General features: G+C 35.6%; 1 protein-coding gene across 1 annotated transcript; it reads left to right on the forward strand.

The window, feature by feature from the left end:
• Window positions 1-4,109: 4,109 nt before the first annotated feature.
• Window positions 4,110-14,081, forward strand: LOC131161907 (homeobox protein knotted-1-like 2). Its single transcript, XM_058117928.1, has 5 exons — window positions 4,110-4,916; window positions 5,128-5,250; window positions 5,385-5,520; window positions 13,204-13,460; window positions 13,674-14,081. Exons 1-5 carry the CDS (start codon window positions 4,536-4,538, stop codon window positions 13,875-13,877), a joined length of 1,101 nt encoding a protein of 366 aa, XP_057973911.1. The 5' UTR covers window positions 4,110-4,535; the 3' UTR covers window positions 13,878-14,081.
• The last annotated feature ends 775 nt before the right edge of the window (window positions 14,082-14,856 follow it).

Below are 14,856 nucleotides of genomic sequence, written 5' to 3' on the forward strand. Positions count from 1 at the left end.
GATTAAATGACTTCCATTTATCTTTTGGAAGAATGCTTGGCTTTAGGAAGTTGAATGCTGCTCCTGTGTAAAAAAAAAAATATAACTACTTTGATTGGATTTGAGTACTTATCAGTTAATACCCAAATTAGAGTAGAAGGTGAGACATATGTAGTCTCCTTTCTTGAATTGCATTGACAATGATTCCTGAATAGAACAAAGGTTGTGAACTTCTTCCTCTGTGGATGCTATTGGGCAGCATTCATTATTAATTGGTTGGATATGAGAACATTCTAGATTTGGATTGACCTAATAGCTCTCGAAATCTTCATCTTCTTTGTCTAAAGTGTCTGATAAGTTTGTTTGCTCGTTTTGTTGAAAAGAAAGGATATAATCTTTATTTTGTTGATCATCTATAAAGAAAACAAATTTGGTGTCATCATTTAAATCCCAATCTGAGACTTTATGCAACATCTGAATTTGCTTAATTCTTTTTTGTTTATGAGGGCTCTTTTTTGCATAATGCCCCCTTTGATTGTTGATGTAACATCGATGATCCTTTGAATCTTTCCTATTCTTCTTCTTTCTCACACATTTCCATCGCTTCTCTTTGGGCTTGGATTTTCTAGACTTCGCAGGAAGATGGACACCCTTCTGTTATCTCGTTGGATAGGAGCACTTTTTTTTCCTTTGCATTTGATGAGGAGATCCTTCCTTTTGCTTTCTTTGGTTATCTTCATGCCTGCTTTTCTGAACTCTTTTATACATGTTATACTTTCTATAGAGTGCATCAGATTCATAAGAGCACTTTGGTAGAGTTTAGCCAAGAGAAGTGCTTCTAAGTCTTTTTCCACTCATTTGAAGTTCTCAGCGAACTTCTTCTCCTGGTGGATCTAGTAGAGGCTGTTGCGGTATGCTTTCTTGAGGTTGATATCATCTAATCCACAGAGAGTGTAATATCTTTCTGAAATATGATTATAATGCTTCTCTAGTTCTTTTTTCTTAAGTAAGTAGCATTTAATTTTCATATACTCTTCTTTGTCTTGGGTAACGTGGTTCTCCCATGAACCACATAACTCCTCAAGGATTGTGGATATGAAAACATCAAGATTAGGAACTTGCAAAATTTGAAATTGCCTATAATCTCCTAGGTTTATCCTCATGATTCTAAGTCTTCCAAAAAATTTAGAAACAACCCTTCCAATTAGAGTTTTTAGGGAAATATTAAGAAAAATAAAAGGAAAAACACAAATATAAGTGGCCCAATAAGGAAAAATTTATAGTTTTGGATTCAACCAACTTTCCAAAAACTGGTTGATTATTAAAAAAATTAAAAACAAAAAGCAAGAGAATCAAATTTCCAAAAGTCGGTTATAAAGAAAGTCTATTAAAAAAAACAAAAAAAGTAACAGAACCGACTTTTTTTTTATTTTATTTGCATAGGGTGTGCAGGGGTGTTAGAGCCTTGTCATTTGGACACAAAACCAACTTTTGGAAAGTTAGTTGAGTCCAAAATCATAAATGTTTCTTTCCCACTTATATTGATATTATTTTTCTATTTTTTTTCTTAATATTTTCATAAAAAAACTCCTTCTAATGACCTTTTTAAGGGTAACCGACCCCTTCTTTCATTAGTTCTACTGTGCATCAGGCAAGAAGCTCAAGGATCTTATTCCTCCACTGATATGGAGAAATTCCTTCTAATGAAATGGTCAGTTTATTACCATTTGAACTACCTGAACTTTGCATGGGAATAACTAATGAGGTATTCTTTGAGAGATTAATGTTATCGTCAATCCCTTTGTTATTTGTGGGATTGTTGTATTCCGATATGTGAGTGGATGATTGTGTTACTATAATATTTTTTTTTATGAGGATTATATTTTAAATTAGATAGCTTATAGAAGATGCATAGAGAGTTTTTAATGTTTAGTGTAGAATTTATATCACCGTTAAATCACCAGAAAAACATAAGTTTACTAACTTTAACTTCTTGCACTTTAAGTGATAAAAAAATTGACCACGAGAAGCGTACTACTAAAGTGTATTTGTAAGCACCCCAATCCATTATCATCAGAACAGATTAGAAGATATTGGATCCCTTTGTCTAATCTTTTTTTTTTTCCCTTTGAAAGAAGCTTTTTATGGATTCATTGATCATTATGGAGAAATGTGTTGCTATTATACACTCTTTTACTCAACCTATAAAGTTTTCTGTCATATGTTCCAATGCTTTCTAGTTAGGAGTTCAATGATAAAATCTAAATTCATGGAGTCAAATGCCTTTATTAGATCTACTTTGAAAGCCAATTTAGGAGTTGTCTCATTGACGTAATATCTATGCAGTAACTCTTGAGCTTATAATATGTTATCATGTATACTTCAACTTTTGACAAAAGTAGTTTAATTTAGGCTAACAAAAGAATCTAGATATTGTTGAAATATGCTTGCCATGATTTTGGTTATACATTTATATATCAAATTGTGTAAGCATTTGGCCTACAATCCTTGGGGTGTGAGGTTTTTTTGACTTTTGGAACCAAAGTCAATGCAATAACATTAACTTGTTTTAACAATTAGAATCATTGAAGAGAGATATATAATATAACCGGCTATCACATCCTCACCAACTATATGCTAGCATTTGTTTTAATAGAACATGACGTTAAAACCATTAGTGTAGGTGATTTATTATAAGGGGATGATAATATAGCTTTTTTAACTTTATTTTTATCAACTAATTTGCTGAGAAATGCCTTTTCAGTTTATTTAAATTCAAAACAAGTGATCTTCTTTCAATATTGAGTATTGCAAGGTTGAACATTTTCATCTTTATTGCCTATTAAGTTGAAGAATTCCTACATTTCCTTTGAAATCCTCTTTGGTTTGGCTATTTTTTAGGCACTTGCCTTCATGATTGGCTTTCTCCTAGTTTCAGTCCTTCTGTTATTTACCACCAAGAAAAATTTAGACCCATTTAATTTTGAAAAATAGTTTCTCACAATATGAAAGAGTTTTAGCATTTTAATGAATATCAACATTGAATTCTAATCATTAGTAGAATATCAAAACTTCAAATGTGTAGCACAAAACATGCACAATGAAATCTTGGACAATCTAATTCATTAATAATGCAATTCATGTTATGTGATTTAATTTTTGAGCGTGGATGTGATTAGTTAGATCAAAATATTTTCTTTGTTGTTGTTTTTTTTTTTTTCCTTTGTTGCAATGACTAACACATTTTAAATTGAGGGTAAAAACTTTCTTCTTATATTTATAATAATACTTGGATGTAAAACCCTATCCATGGTAGGCTAATATACCTATGAGACTCATATTGATCCAATCCCAATGATGTGTCATTATATATGTCCCACAGAATATGGTAATAAGCTATCATGATGAACTTTAAAATAACATTCAAAATCTCTAATTCTAATCCAAATTTTATAGAGACTTGAATAATATTCAAACATTTAATTATTTGAATAGAAGTGTTAAGGAGTTAAAAATTAATTTTAAATTTCAAATCATCATGGGAGGAAGCTAGTTATAAAATTCCATACGATCCGAAATTTATGATTAGTTTCGGACTAAATTATTACAATATTTTAATTTTATATTAAGAAAACAGTAATACTTTAATCTCAAAACGGTCCGAAAAAGACAATTAACATTCTATTCTCAATACTAATCTTCCTACGCTCCCCAGACCCATTGGTAGAGATAGATGGGATCGAGTGAAAAGTAGGCTAAATAATAATATTACACCAAACTGTTCTCAAAATCTCATCTCTTACTATAATAATTATTTATTGGTACTAGCTAACAAATGCAATCAAGGGCAGATCCAAACGAAAGCAGCCGCATCCTACGGTCAAGATAAGTCCATTTTTATAACCAGGAACTCGCCGCTGCTAGGTTTTCTCCCCCGGTGTAGGTTTCATTTTCTACTCTCTCTCTCTCTCTCTCTCTCTCTCTTTCTCGCTCGCTCTGTGCGTAGGAAATATAAAAGGCAAACGAATAGTATATAAAGTGGACTACGAAAAAGCAACAAGAAAAAAAATTAATAATAAAGCGGGCGAGAATTAAAAGCGTCCGAAAATCAATCAAATCCGGTTGCCTTATCTCGTGGCCTTCCTTCCTCGCTTTTAGTTTTCAAATATTTCTTTTTTTCTCCAAACAAACAACGTCTTGTCAGCAACTCCCACCCACGCCACGCTGCCGTCGCCGGCTCCGGCCGCTATCGCCCCCCGCCTCCCGCTCTGGCGCTGACCCGGTGTAACATGCCGGAGCCCAAGTGCAACTTCACCTCCAGACCTCCATGATCCAAACTAAAACAACTCTATTAACTGTATAAAGTCTCAATGACTCGTGATCGAATTAATCATCGGGGAAATATATACAAACACAAGCGTAACGAAACGCAGTAGATGACCAGCAGCTTCCTCTGTTCTCCTGCTGCTGGGGCTTCTGCAACTTTCGTCTTCTGCTTTAGGGTTTTGAGGTCGTATTCAAAACTTCGCTTTGATTTTCACGGGATTTGCTCGTAAATGGAAGGATACAGTCACATGGGCGAGAACGCAGGAAGTGCGAGGGGGACTTTCCTTTACGCTGGTCCAGTTCTTGCACCAAATTCTTCATCTGGGTATGGGCGAAGCAGTGGGAATAGTGGTTCTAACGTAAGTAATCAGCAGACCCAGATGGGTTTTAACGCTTTTCATCTTCAATCCGGCGAGTGCTTCCAATCCGAGGCGCATCCGATCGTGAAGACCGAAGCCAGTAGCTCGCAGCATGCTCAGAAATTTCAGTACCCGTTGATGAATCAAGGGAGTAACGGTGAGAGTTCCAACGAGGTGGAAGCCATTAAAGCTAAGATTATATCGCATCCTCAGTACTCCAACCTTCTCGAAGCTTACATGGATTGTCAAAAGGTAAAAATAATTAATAACCCTCCTAGTTGGCTGGCCGGCCTTTCTGTATGAATCGCAAAGATAACTAGGAAAAGGAGAAAGAAGAACAAAATGAGTACAGTTATGGGAGAAGATGGAAGAAGCCAAGCTATTTACAGCTAGTTTTTTTCCAGAAGAAAATAGAATTTTTGTTTCGTTTTAAAGAATGCGTCTATTTTTGCTTTTGTGGTAGGTGGGGGCTCCGCCGGAAGTGGTGGCGCGGCTTGCAGCGGCGCGGCAGGAGTTTGAGGCGAGGCAGCGATCTGTTGCCTGCAGTAGAGATGGATCGAAAGACCCAGAGCTGGATCAATTCATGGTAATGACCATACGCACTTTTTGAATTAAATTGAATTGAGTTGATTTTGCTGTTTTGATGATGAGGGATCTACGTACGTGTTTAATCATGTGTTGATTTGAGTAATTGACCCAATTAATTAAACACGGATGCAGGAAGCGTATTACGACATGCTTGTGAAGTACCGGGAGGAGCTGACGAGGCCATTGCAGGAGGCAATGGAGTTCATGCGGCGGATCGAAACCCAGCTCAACATGCTCACCAACGCCCCTGTCCGGATCTTCTCCTCTGGTACCCTCTCTCTTTCTCTCTCTCTCAAAAACCCACGCTAATTCTCAACTGTCTCTCACGGGGAGAGAGAGAGAGAGGGAGTTCTTGGGCATGGGGTTACATTTTACTGTTCCCTCTTGGGGTCATTCATTGCCACTGGAAGCAACTTTGACCGAACTGAGACTTTCAATGCAGACAAGAGAGAGAGAGAGGCAGCCGGTAGTGGTCGCTGGGGGGGGGGGGGGGGAACAAACCCTAATCACGAGACTTCCCCATTGTCAAAAGATTTGATTCTGTGTATCTTAATTCCAAAACCCACATGGGAAAGGGGAACACTGACAAAACCCCTCTTAATTAATACCATAAATAACATTAAACCCCACGTTTGCTTCTCCAATCCATCTCCCCTCGCTAGCTTTAAAATTCAGATATCCAGTACTACTCCTCTGACAAAGAATCACTCTTAACGAGTTTCCTTCTCCAATTCCCCAGAATCTAAATCCCTTCCTCTCGCCGCTGTTTCCCATTTTCTACGGTGGTCTCTTCTCTTTAATAATCCATCTCTTTAATAATCCACCTCGGGGTAAACGGCGTATCAGTGTCGTCATTTCCCCAGCTAGCTAGCTAGCTATCTGTTGTACTTCTTCCCACTCTTTAATTAACTTTTTTTTAAAGATATAATATCTGTAGGTTTTGTTTCTTCATGCGTGTAGGTTAGAATATTGAGAAACATAGGATGCTGTTCACATCTAGGTTGTACGGCCGTGTCAGGATTTTTTCCCATTTCAATCTCTCGCTCTTTTTGATTATACAAATTAATATTTCCCACTTTGGGTTGGCTTTTGTGTTTGATTTTTCAAAGTCGGGGTACAGACTTTTCATTCCCCGTTAGTTTTATTATATATATGTTGTATTGTGTGATTACAATTATTCTGCACCTCATTGGTGTCGGTCCAATTGCAGATCTCCATGCCATGAAAATGCCTCAAACTAGTAATTTTAAGGAGACCGACACAAAACCACACACCCACACTCGCAGCATCATCCATTGTGTGGAGTTTCTGTTCATGTTATTTTGATAGCTTGTGTGGAGTTTCTGTTCATGTTATTTTGATATGTCTCAGGAGCTAATGTATATTTAATGGACGCACGTTTCTGGCTGCTGCTTTAATTTGTTTCTTTGTTTCTTTTGTATTCCAATATTGGCTGCTTGGTCTAGTATATGTCTTTTATGTTTTGGGAGCATGCACATCTTTCGGATATTGCTAGTGATTTACTATGATTTATATTGGTATATGAGTTTACTATGTAGCAGTTTTTTTATATTTTATTTATTTTTAATAAAATAATAATAATAATAATAATAATAATTTGGGGGTGGGGATTTGCAAGAAATTCTCATCCTGACTACTTCTTCCCATTGAAAATAAACTAATGATGATAAACTGAAGATCAACTGTGTGTCTAGGTATGTCATTATGGAGGCTTTATTTTTTTCAGCTGCATGTCTAGGAGCTATTGAATTTAAAACCGTTTCTTGGTGCCCTATTTCAACTACCTATTTAGTGGTACAAGCATGAAGCTTGAAATGAATGCCTAAGAGCTATTACTGGATTATATGCTCTAGACTATTTGATAATATTTAGAATTAGTGGAGTATGTCATTGGTGCTACATTTTCCAGTGCAATATAATGTTTTTCCAATGAGAATCGAAGGTTGAAGCTGCAGCATTTCCCAAACCATAATTGAATTAAAGTTGGGTTCACTAATTACTTGGCATAAAGCACCTTAGCATGCTCATGGGTATCTCTTTTTCGGAGCACACACACATGTATAGTTTATCATCCAAAAAATAATGCCCATCTTCCCCTAGGTTGTTCTACTTCCATGGAGTTCTCCTGCTCCGACACTTGTACCATTATTAAGCTTCGGAGTGCATTGCGGGTATGTAGGCTTCATATACATGCATGAATAAGCATGAGCACATATCACAAATGTGATCCACTATTTTAAGCAATAAGGGGCGTTTGACTTTTGAATGAGATTCTTGAGAATTAGATGCATATCTTATGTAAATATTATTTTCTTGGTTTGCGTCTTAAGATGCCTAATGTGTGATTCAACATGGGAATGATGACGTGTATTTTAAGGAGATGATTGTTATAACCTTGATCATGTATAAACAATATATGAAAAAAATAATTGCACATTAGCACAAGAAACCTACTAAGAAAATGAACTTAATTAAAGTTATGACCTATAATTTTCAGCCATCATAAGTTCAATATTTAATCTAATTAACTAAAATATGGTCTTTATATTTCAACCATTGAGGTCCTCTGATCAACCATAAGGTTGCTCCTTTGTGATTGGCTGGTCACAGAATTGAGTTTATATGGAAATAGCCTCTCTACATAAAAGTAGGGGTAAGACTATATACACTGTGACAACTTCCCCCTACCCTTTCAAAGTAGGGAGCCCTTATAGTCTAGGGATGCCCTTTTAATTGGCCAAAATGGTGAGAGCAATTTGATCCCAAATATAGGATCTCAAGAAATTCACATGTGGCAGAATATAGGAATGTGATTCCCATGTTTTGTAGAAAATCTAGGAAATGCCATATGATCATCATGTTAGATTTGGGTCGAAAGAAAATGTGGGAATGGGATGCAATGAACATCACATTCTGTTGAAAGATTCCTCAAACCAAATGTCCACTAAGGTTTTAGGCTATGCATTTATGTTAGTCACTCTTACTCTTTGCTTGTATCTGATGTGGATAACTCACAAGTAGATAATAATTCCCCTTTGATTTGTGACTTGTGAGTTTTTGGTACACCACTTTCAAGGGAAACTATCTTTTGAAGAGCAAGCATGATTCCCCAATAGCTGATTTGGTAGGCGTTTGTCATATTGTGTCTCGAATTTCGTTTTACCTTCAAATCTTTTTAAATCCATTGTGCCTCCCACATTTTATCTAGCTTGTGTGTGTGAGTGCATGTGCGTATGTGTATCAAAAAACTTGGATGATACTGCCTTATTGGTCTTGGTTGCAAACTTGGTCTTTGATTTATTAGGCATGTGGGGAGATTTAGTTCTTACATGTCAATAACATACCTCTAGCTAGTACGACATGTTAAGGTTAGGAGATCATTGTTTGCTAGCTTGAAGTAGATATTTGAGCATCAACTTGGTCCGAAGGCTTAAGCTATTAGGTTTTGGCCCATGCTTATATATTAGCCACTCTTCCTTAGTCTTGTCCAATATGGAAACTCTTTAAGTAAAATGGCCAACATCTAGAGCCTTGTATGATTTATTTATTTTTTGCTCCTGTTACTAACTTTTTATTATTTTAAGTGTTGTTTGCACATGAGAACGTGGTATACAAGTTTATTCAGAGAATATTTTTCAAGAATTAATGACGATTGAAGTGAAAAATGATCACCTATAAATTTTCATGTCAGTTACTATTTTTCGGTTTTCAACAATATTAGCTTGAAGATGACAAATTGTTGTCAATATTTACTTGAGAGTGAAAATTGATCCTTATAGTTTATCTGGCAATAAATTTTCAACATTATTGTTTGATTCTCAATTTATTCTTCTTTTCTTAATTTCTCATGTTATTAACTTTTCCACGGCTTCAATCTATGTGCAGTGCCTTTTTATAAAAGTCACACGTTATTTTTTGCATATTTACTTTTAATTTTTTTCACTGAAATTCTAGGAAATTATTTATGTAATTTGATATTTGAGAAAGCATGATTTGTATTTTTTCTTTGGAGCTTGTTTTATTGGATTATTGTCTTTGTTAATTTTCACTTGTAAAGTTACCTTTTTTCCCAAGAATATAACCATATTTTCTTAATCATATGCATTGTTAAATTATATTGAAGCTGCCCTTGTGTTGGCTGGTTATGACAGCCTTGTAAAAACTTGTTTAGAAACTAAATGCAGAAGCTATATATCAATAACTCACAAACCGAATATAAGCGATAAAGCAACCATAAACAACTAATTAAACATGACATCAAAGTTTATAGTGGTTTGCTCTTAGGTGACCTATATCCACTTCTCAAGAACCTCACTTGGGTATTCCACTATTCAACAATAGTACGGGTGCCTCCCACCTTGAGGAGGGTTGAGTCTCTCTATTGGTACATGAATCCCTTGTATTTGTTGTGCTTCACGTACATTTGAATGCTACCCAAAGTATTGTTAAGTTGGATGGGCCGCAAGTTGTAACCAATGTAGAACAAAAAGCTAGAGGCTCCAACGTCTCTTTTATATTTGAAAAGAATTTCTTCATTCAATGTACAAGAAGCAACAAAATATGTAAAATTGTATTGCATTCCCTTGGAATAGGAACAAATGAAATATTCAGTCCCAAATATAAGACAATAGATATCTTTGTTGGTTGGTTAATTAGTTCCATCTTATTCATGAAATGGGTTGGATTGGTATTAGTCTGGATATTGAAAAATTATCATTCTATTAGATCTAATGTATTTATTCAATCTAATAAGTACCTTGTGTCAAAATTCAGTATGACTCGAATATTTGAATATTAAGAATTCTTCTTATTGTCTACTGCTTGGGCAAAATACCATCACCCAAGTCAATTTGACTCGAGCAAATATACAACAATAACGCCTCAAATCAAATTCAAGTAATAATGCACATTGAATGCAAGTTTTGCTGGTCCTAATTAACTGGAGAAAAAATTAGGTCCTTCGGGAGGACCCAACATGGTCCTCCCATCATACCCTTCCATCTAATGAAAACATACGGAACAGTGGGTCCCATTGCGTTATATGTGAGACCTACCATGTGATATTCTCTACTTGCTGTGTCTTCACTATCGTGGGTGATAATGCTTTAGGAGTTAATTGTGACAAGAATTTCCAAAAATAACTACGTAAAACACAACTGAGCTGGAGTCAACGGCCTGAGTACTATGCTCATGCGCAATCTAGCTTGTCATGTCTAATTACCCAAAGCATCAATTTGCTCATGCTATACAATACCAGAACATGTTTCAGACTTGTTTCAAGAATTATTATTATTTGTTTTTTAGTAAAAGAGGCCGGCACCTCCTAACTTTGTTAGAAAACCCCTCACTTATGGGAGAGGAATATCATGATTCCAATCTTGAGATTTTGGAATAATAAAATCAAACTCCAAGATCCTAAAACTAACTTGACCAATATAATCAAAACCTATAAACCAATGACCAGCAACCAAACAAAAAACTAAGAACTAAACAACTATAAGTGGAAAACAAACAGAACTCTAGGAGATAACACAAAACATCACGAGCGCAAAGAAGGAAATCCCAACAAATCCAATCGAATCATTCCCCTGACTTACTGTGGAAGATCATCCTGACAACTATATGATCGAGAAATACCAGATTCACCCTGTTTGGCAAAGAAATCTGCACTTTTATTCGTCTCCTTGTAAACATGTTCCACTTTGAACTGTATGTCTCTCAATGCTAGCATAAGCTATTCCCACAATTCCCATAAGTTCCAAAACGAGCACTTCCCAGAATTTATCTACTGAACCAACCAAGCAGAGTCATATGCAATCTCCATTTGATCAAATCCGAGATCTATGCACAGATTAATCCCTAAAATAATCGCTTCAAGAATTATTATATCATGTATTGTTAGCCATAAATACACACAAATCATCATGTTCATGTAAGGCTTTAAAATCACTAAATTTTCAACCCAAGATAATAAATCCAATTTGACGCATAACACATATGTTTTGTACTAAACACAACACATAGCACCCAAGTTTTGTTATTGTTAAAATCAATCTATTATAGTCAATTTTCAAATTTATAGTTACATGTGCAAAATATTCTAAATGGGCTTTTGACATTGTTTTGGCTTAATTTGAAGCATTATAGGATAAGGTTGAGATGGACATTGTGTTGCAAACTTCTAGGCCTTCAAGATATGGTATCTTGCATTGAACGGTGTTGTTTAACCGAGTATGTTGAGTTACATGGATGTCAAAGGGGAGCAAGAATTTAGTTGATATTAATGCATGGTGAACCTAGAATTGATTGAAACCCTAGCAAGTCGACTTGCCCGAGTGCATATTGACTAATATAGTTGGCTTTGTATATAAATATAATAAAATGAGTAAATCATTCAAATTAGTATAGAGGAGTAATTGTGCACGGCTCTCCAAAGGCAGTGGCTGGTGATGTAGTTTATGAATATGAGATTATCAGTTAGTATGGTAATTGTTGAAAATTTCACTTGTGAGTTTGTCCCACATGGAAAATATGATAAAGGATGGGTGCTTATATGTATGTTGGACCCAAGACCTAATAGACTTAAACTTTTGGGTCAAGTTGGTTCTCACTCATGTGTATCTAGTCCCCCATGAAGACTCCCCTAGTACTAACAAGTGGTATTAGAGCCGACAGTTCATAATTCTGAGCAAGCGACATCGCAAAGTAGAGGTGTGAAACTAATTCTATTGACATGCTATCAGTTGGAGGACAAAGTGTTTGATTGAGGCCAATAAGGATTATCTAGGCTAGGAAGATGGATCTAAGAATGGTGTGTAGCTTATGAATATGAGATTATTAGTTGAAATGGTAATTGTTGAAAATTCCACTTGTGAGTTTGCCTCACATTGGGAAAATATGATGAAGGATGGGTATACATAATTGGGTCGAAGACCTAATAGGGTCAAGTTTTTGGGTCAATTTGGTATTCATCCACGTGTATCAAGCTCTCATGAAAACTACGGGCTCAAATAGTAATAATACATTGATGAATGAATCTTAATTGTTTAGGTTGATTCTTTTTTGATTGAGCAGAGCTTTTGGAAATTTTCTGCATCAAATTGCTTTATGCCATCCAATTGCAGTATGGTAATAAATGGAATCCAATGAATTGAAGTTATGCTTTTCACTCACTAATACTTTACACCTAAAAAAGATTTAACTAAAAAGATGGTGAGGAAAAAATCTATATTTTATTTAGAGGATATATAATTTCAACCTGTGATTCTGAGAAAAGAAATACTGTCTTCTTTTTAAGTAGTCTTTTATTCTTGTAGCTGGTGCTACAGTGCCTTCTATGGATCTAACCATTTTCCTTTATATTGCAATTTCTTTTAGCATACTGGTCGGGGGTCTGCCATGTGCAAAATGTCCACCTTATATTGTTTTTTACATTTAGAAAACAAAATAGAAAATAAAGGGGTACAGTGTCCTTATCGTGAAGTAGCATCTTATATATAAGATTCAAGTTTTTTCATCTATGATGCCATAATCTGCAGTGTTCATGGTGAGGAGATTGGGCAGATTTTCTGACATTTTTCTTCCTTCATGGCATCTAATACTTTTTAAAAAAAAAAATGAAACAACACATCAATCTTTTTCGTTTTTTTATTTTTATTTTTTGTTTTTTTGGGAGGTGGGGGAAGTCAAGATAGCTGAATGGTGTTCTCTGAATTATTAACAATTTCAAAGCGTCCTTGTAAGTTATTTTTGGTCTTGGCATTCCTCCATGATCACTGAAATTATATGTTGTCAGGATAGAAAGATTTAAGTTGCTGAATATTTGCAATAATGCTCTTAACAGGAAAAAAATTATGTAAAATAATAATGGGCCTAGTACATACAAATTATGTTTACTTTTTATGTTCATACATTTTTAATGAATGCCCAGATGAGAAGTGTGAGGGTGTCGGTTCGTCAGAGGAGGACCAAGATAACAATAGTGGTGGAGAAACAGAACTTCCCGAGATTGATCCACGAGCTGAAGACCGGGAACTTAAGAACCACCTATTGAGGAAGTATAGTGGTTACTTAAGTAGCCTCAAGCAGGAGCTCTCCAAGAAAAAGAAGAAAGGGAAACTACCCAAAGATGCAAGGCAGAAGCTGCTTACTTGGTGGGAGCTGCACTACAAATGGCCATATCCTTCAGTATGTTTTTCCACTTTTTTACTCGTATCATTTTTGCATATCCCTCCAGACTTTTAGAATGGTATATATATATATATATATATATATGTTAAGTGCTGCACATTGATGAAAGGTACTTGTTGAAAACGCGAGTTTTTAGCTTTAGTTGTTTCTTTTCTTGATGTCAATGTTATAATTAATGCGTGGACTCATGTGACATGTATATAATCACAGGAGACGGAGAAGGTGGCCTTGGCTGAATCCACTGGTTTGGACCAGAAACAAATCAACAACTGGTTCATAAACCAGCGGAAACGACACTGGAAACCCTCTGAAGACATGCAATTTATGGTGATGGACGGCCTTCATCCGCAGAATGCAGCCCTTTATATGGAAGGTCACTATATGGGCGATGGTCCTTACCGTTTGGGGCCATGAGCAACGAGCGAGCGAGCGAGCTAGGTAGCTACTGGCATGATGGGATTATTGATGGGTTGGATCAATCAACTCCAACGTTGCAGGATCACTTCGAAAGTTGAAGTAGTTCGGTTCTCTCGGGTGTACTGCTAGTTTGATGTTACTTGTTATGCCTATGCATGTGATTGTTAATAGTAATACCAAGAGTTGGGTATTAATCTCCCGGACAACCAAATCTTGCTAGTATTTGTTGTAACAGTGCAGGATCATTTCCATAGTTGTGTAGCTTGTCTATATGTTTTTGTCATTATTCAAGATGGATTGCAGTTGTTCTCATTCTGTCATTTACATTAATTTGCTGTACGTTTTCATTTCGTCTGCTGTTGTATGTTTTGGTTGGTTTGCTGTCCCAGGGGTGTATATATATAAAATATATTGTTAGTCATGAGTGTACATCTGTATCGGTGACTTCTAGCTTCTGTTAACGTATTTCATTTGATGTTAGATGAAGCTGTATGCTTGTTATCTGATTTTGCTTTTCTCAGTAGTACAGAAGAACTGTTAGCTCTCGTAAGATTGAAGCAGGCAGAGAATAAAAAAATGGTATGCCTAGGTCAACCCCCCCAAAAAAAAAAAAAAAATTGTATTCCTATATATGTAACTTCAATTGAGGAGTAACATAATATACAGTGAGTTCTTGTGTTTTAGGGCTATTTGGGTTTAAGTTTTGATATTCATTTTAAAGATTTCAGGTTTGGATCGGGAGATGGATTAGTTCTCTGAGGTTAAGTAAATTATTGGTTGTGGTTGTTAGGTAAAAGGATTGGGAGTTAATTTTAGGTGATGCCATCAGCACATATTTACAGTAGTACTTATGTTTTTATCTAAATATTCTATTACTTTTTTCAAATTTATAAAAAATTGACTTTATATTTGGAGACATCTTATATTTGAATTTGTATTGAATTCATATAATATTGTATTGAAATTTATCTAAACT

The sequence above is a fragment of the Malania oleifera genome, chromosome 8 (assembly GCF_029873635.1).
Source record: "Malania oleifera isolate guangnan ecotype guangnan chromosome 8, ASM2987363v1, whole genome shotgun sequence".
NCBI classification, from domain to species: domain Eukaryota; kingdom Viridiplantae; phylum Streptophyta; class Magnoliopsida; order Santalales; family Ximeniaceae; genus Malania; species Malania oleifera.

Coding starts and splice junctions, on each gene's coding strand:
- LOC131161907 (XM_058117928.1), top strand. CDS start 4,536: ATGGAAGGATACAGTCACATGGGCGAGAACGCAGGAAGTGCGAGGGGG. Junction 5,521..13,203: donor TGTCCGGATCTTCTCCTCTG/GTACCCTCTCTC, acceptor ATGAATGCCCAG/ATGAGAAGTGTGAGGGTGTC. Junction 13,461..13,673: donor ACAAATGGCCATATCCTTCA/GTATGTTTTTCC, acceptor ATATAATCACAG/GAGACGGAGAAGGTGGCCTT.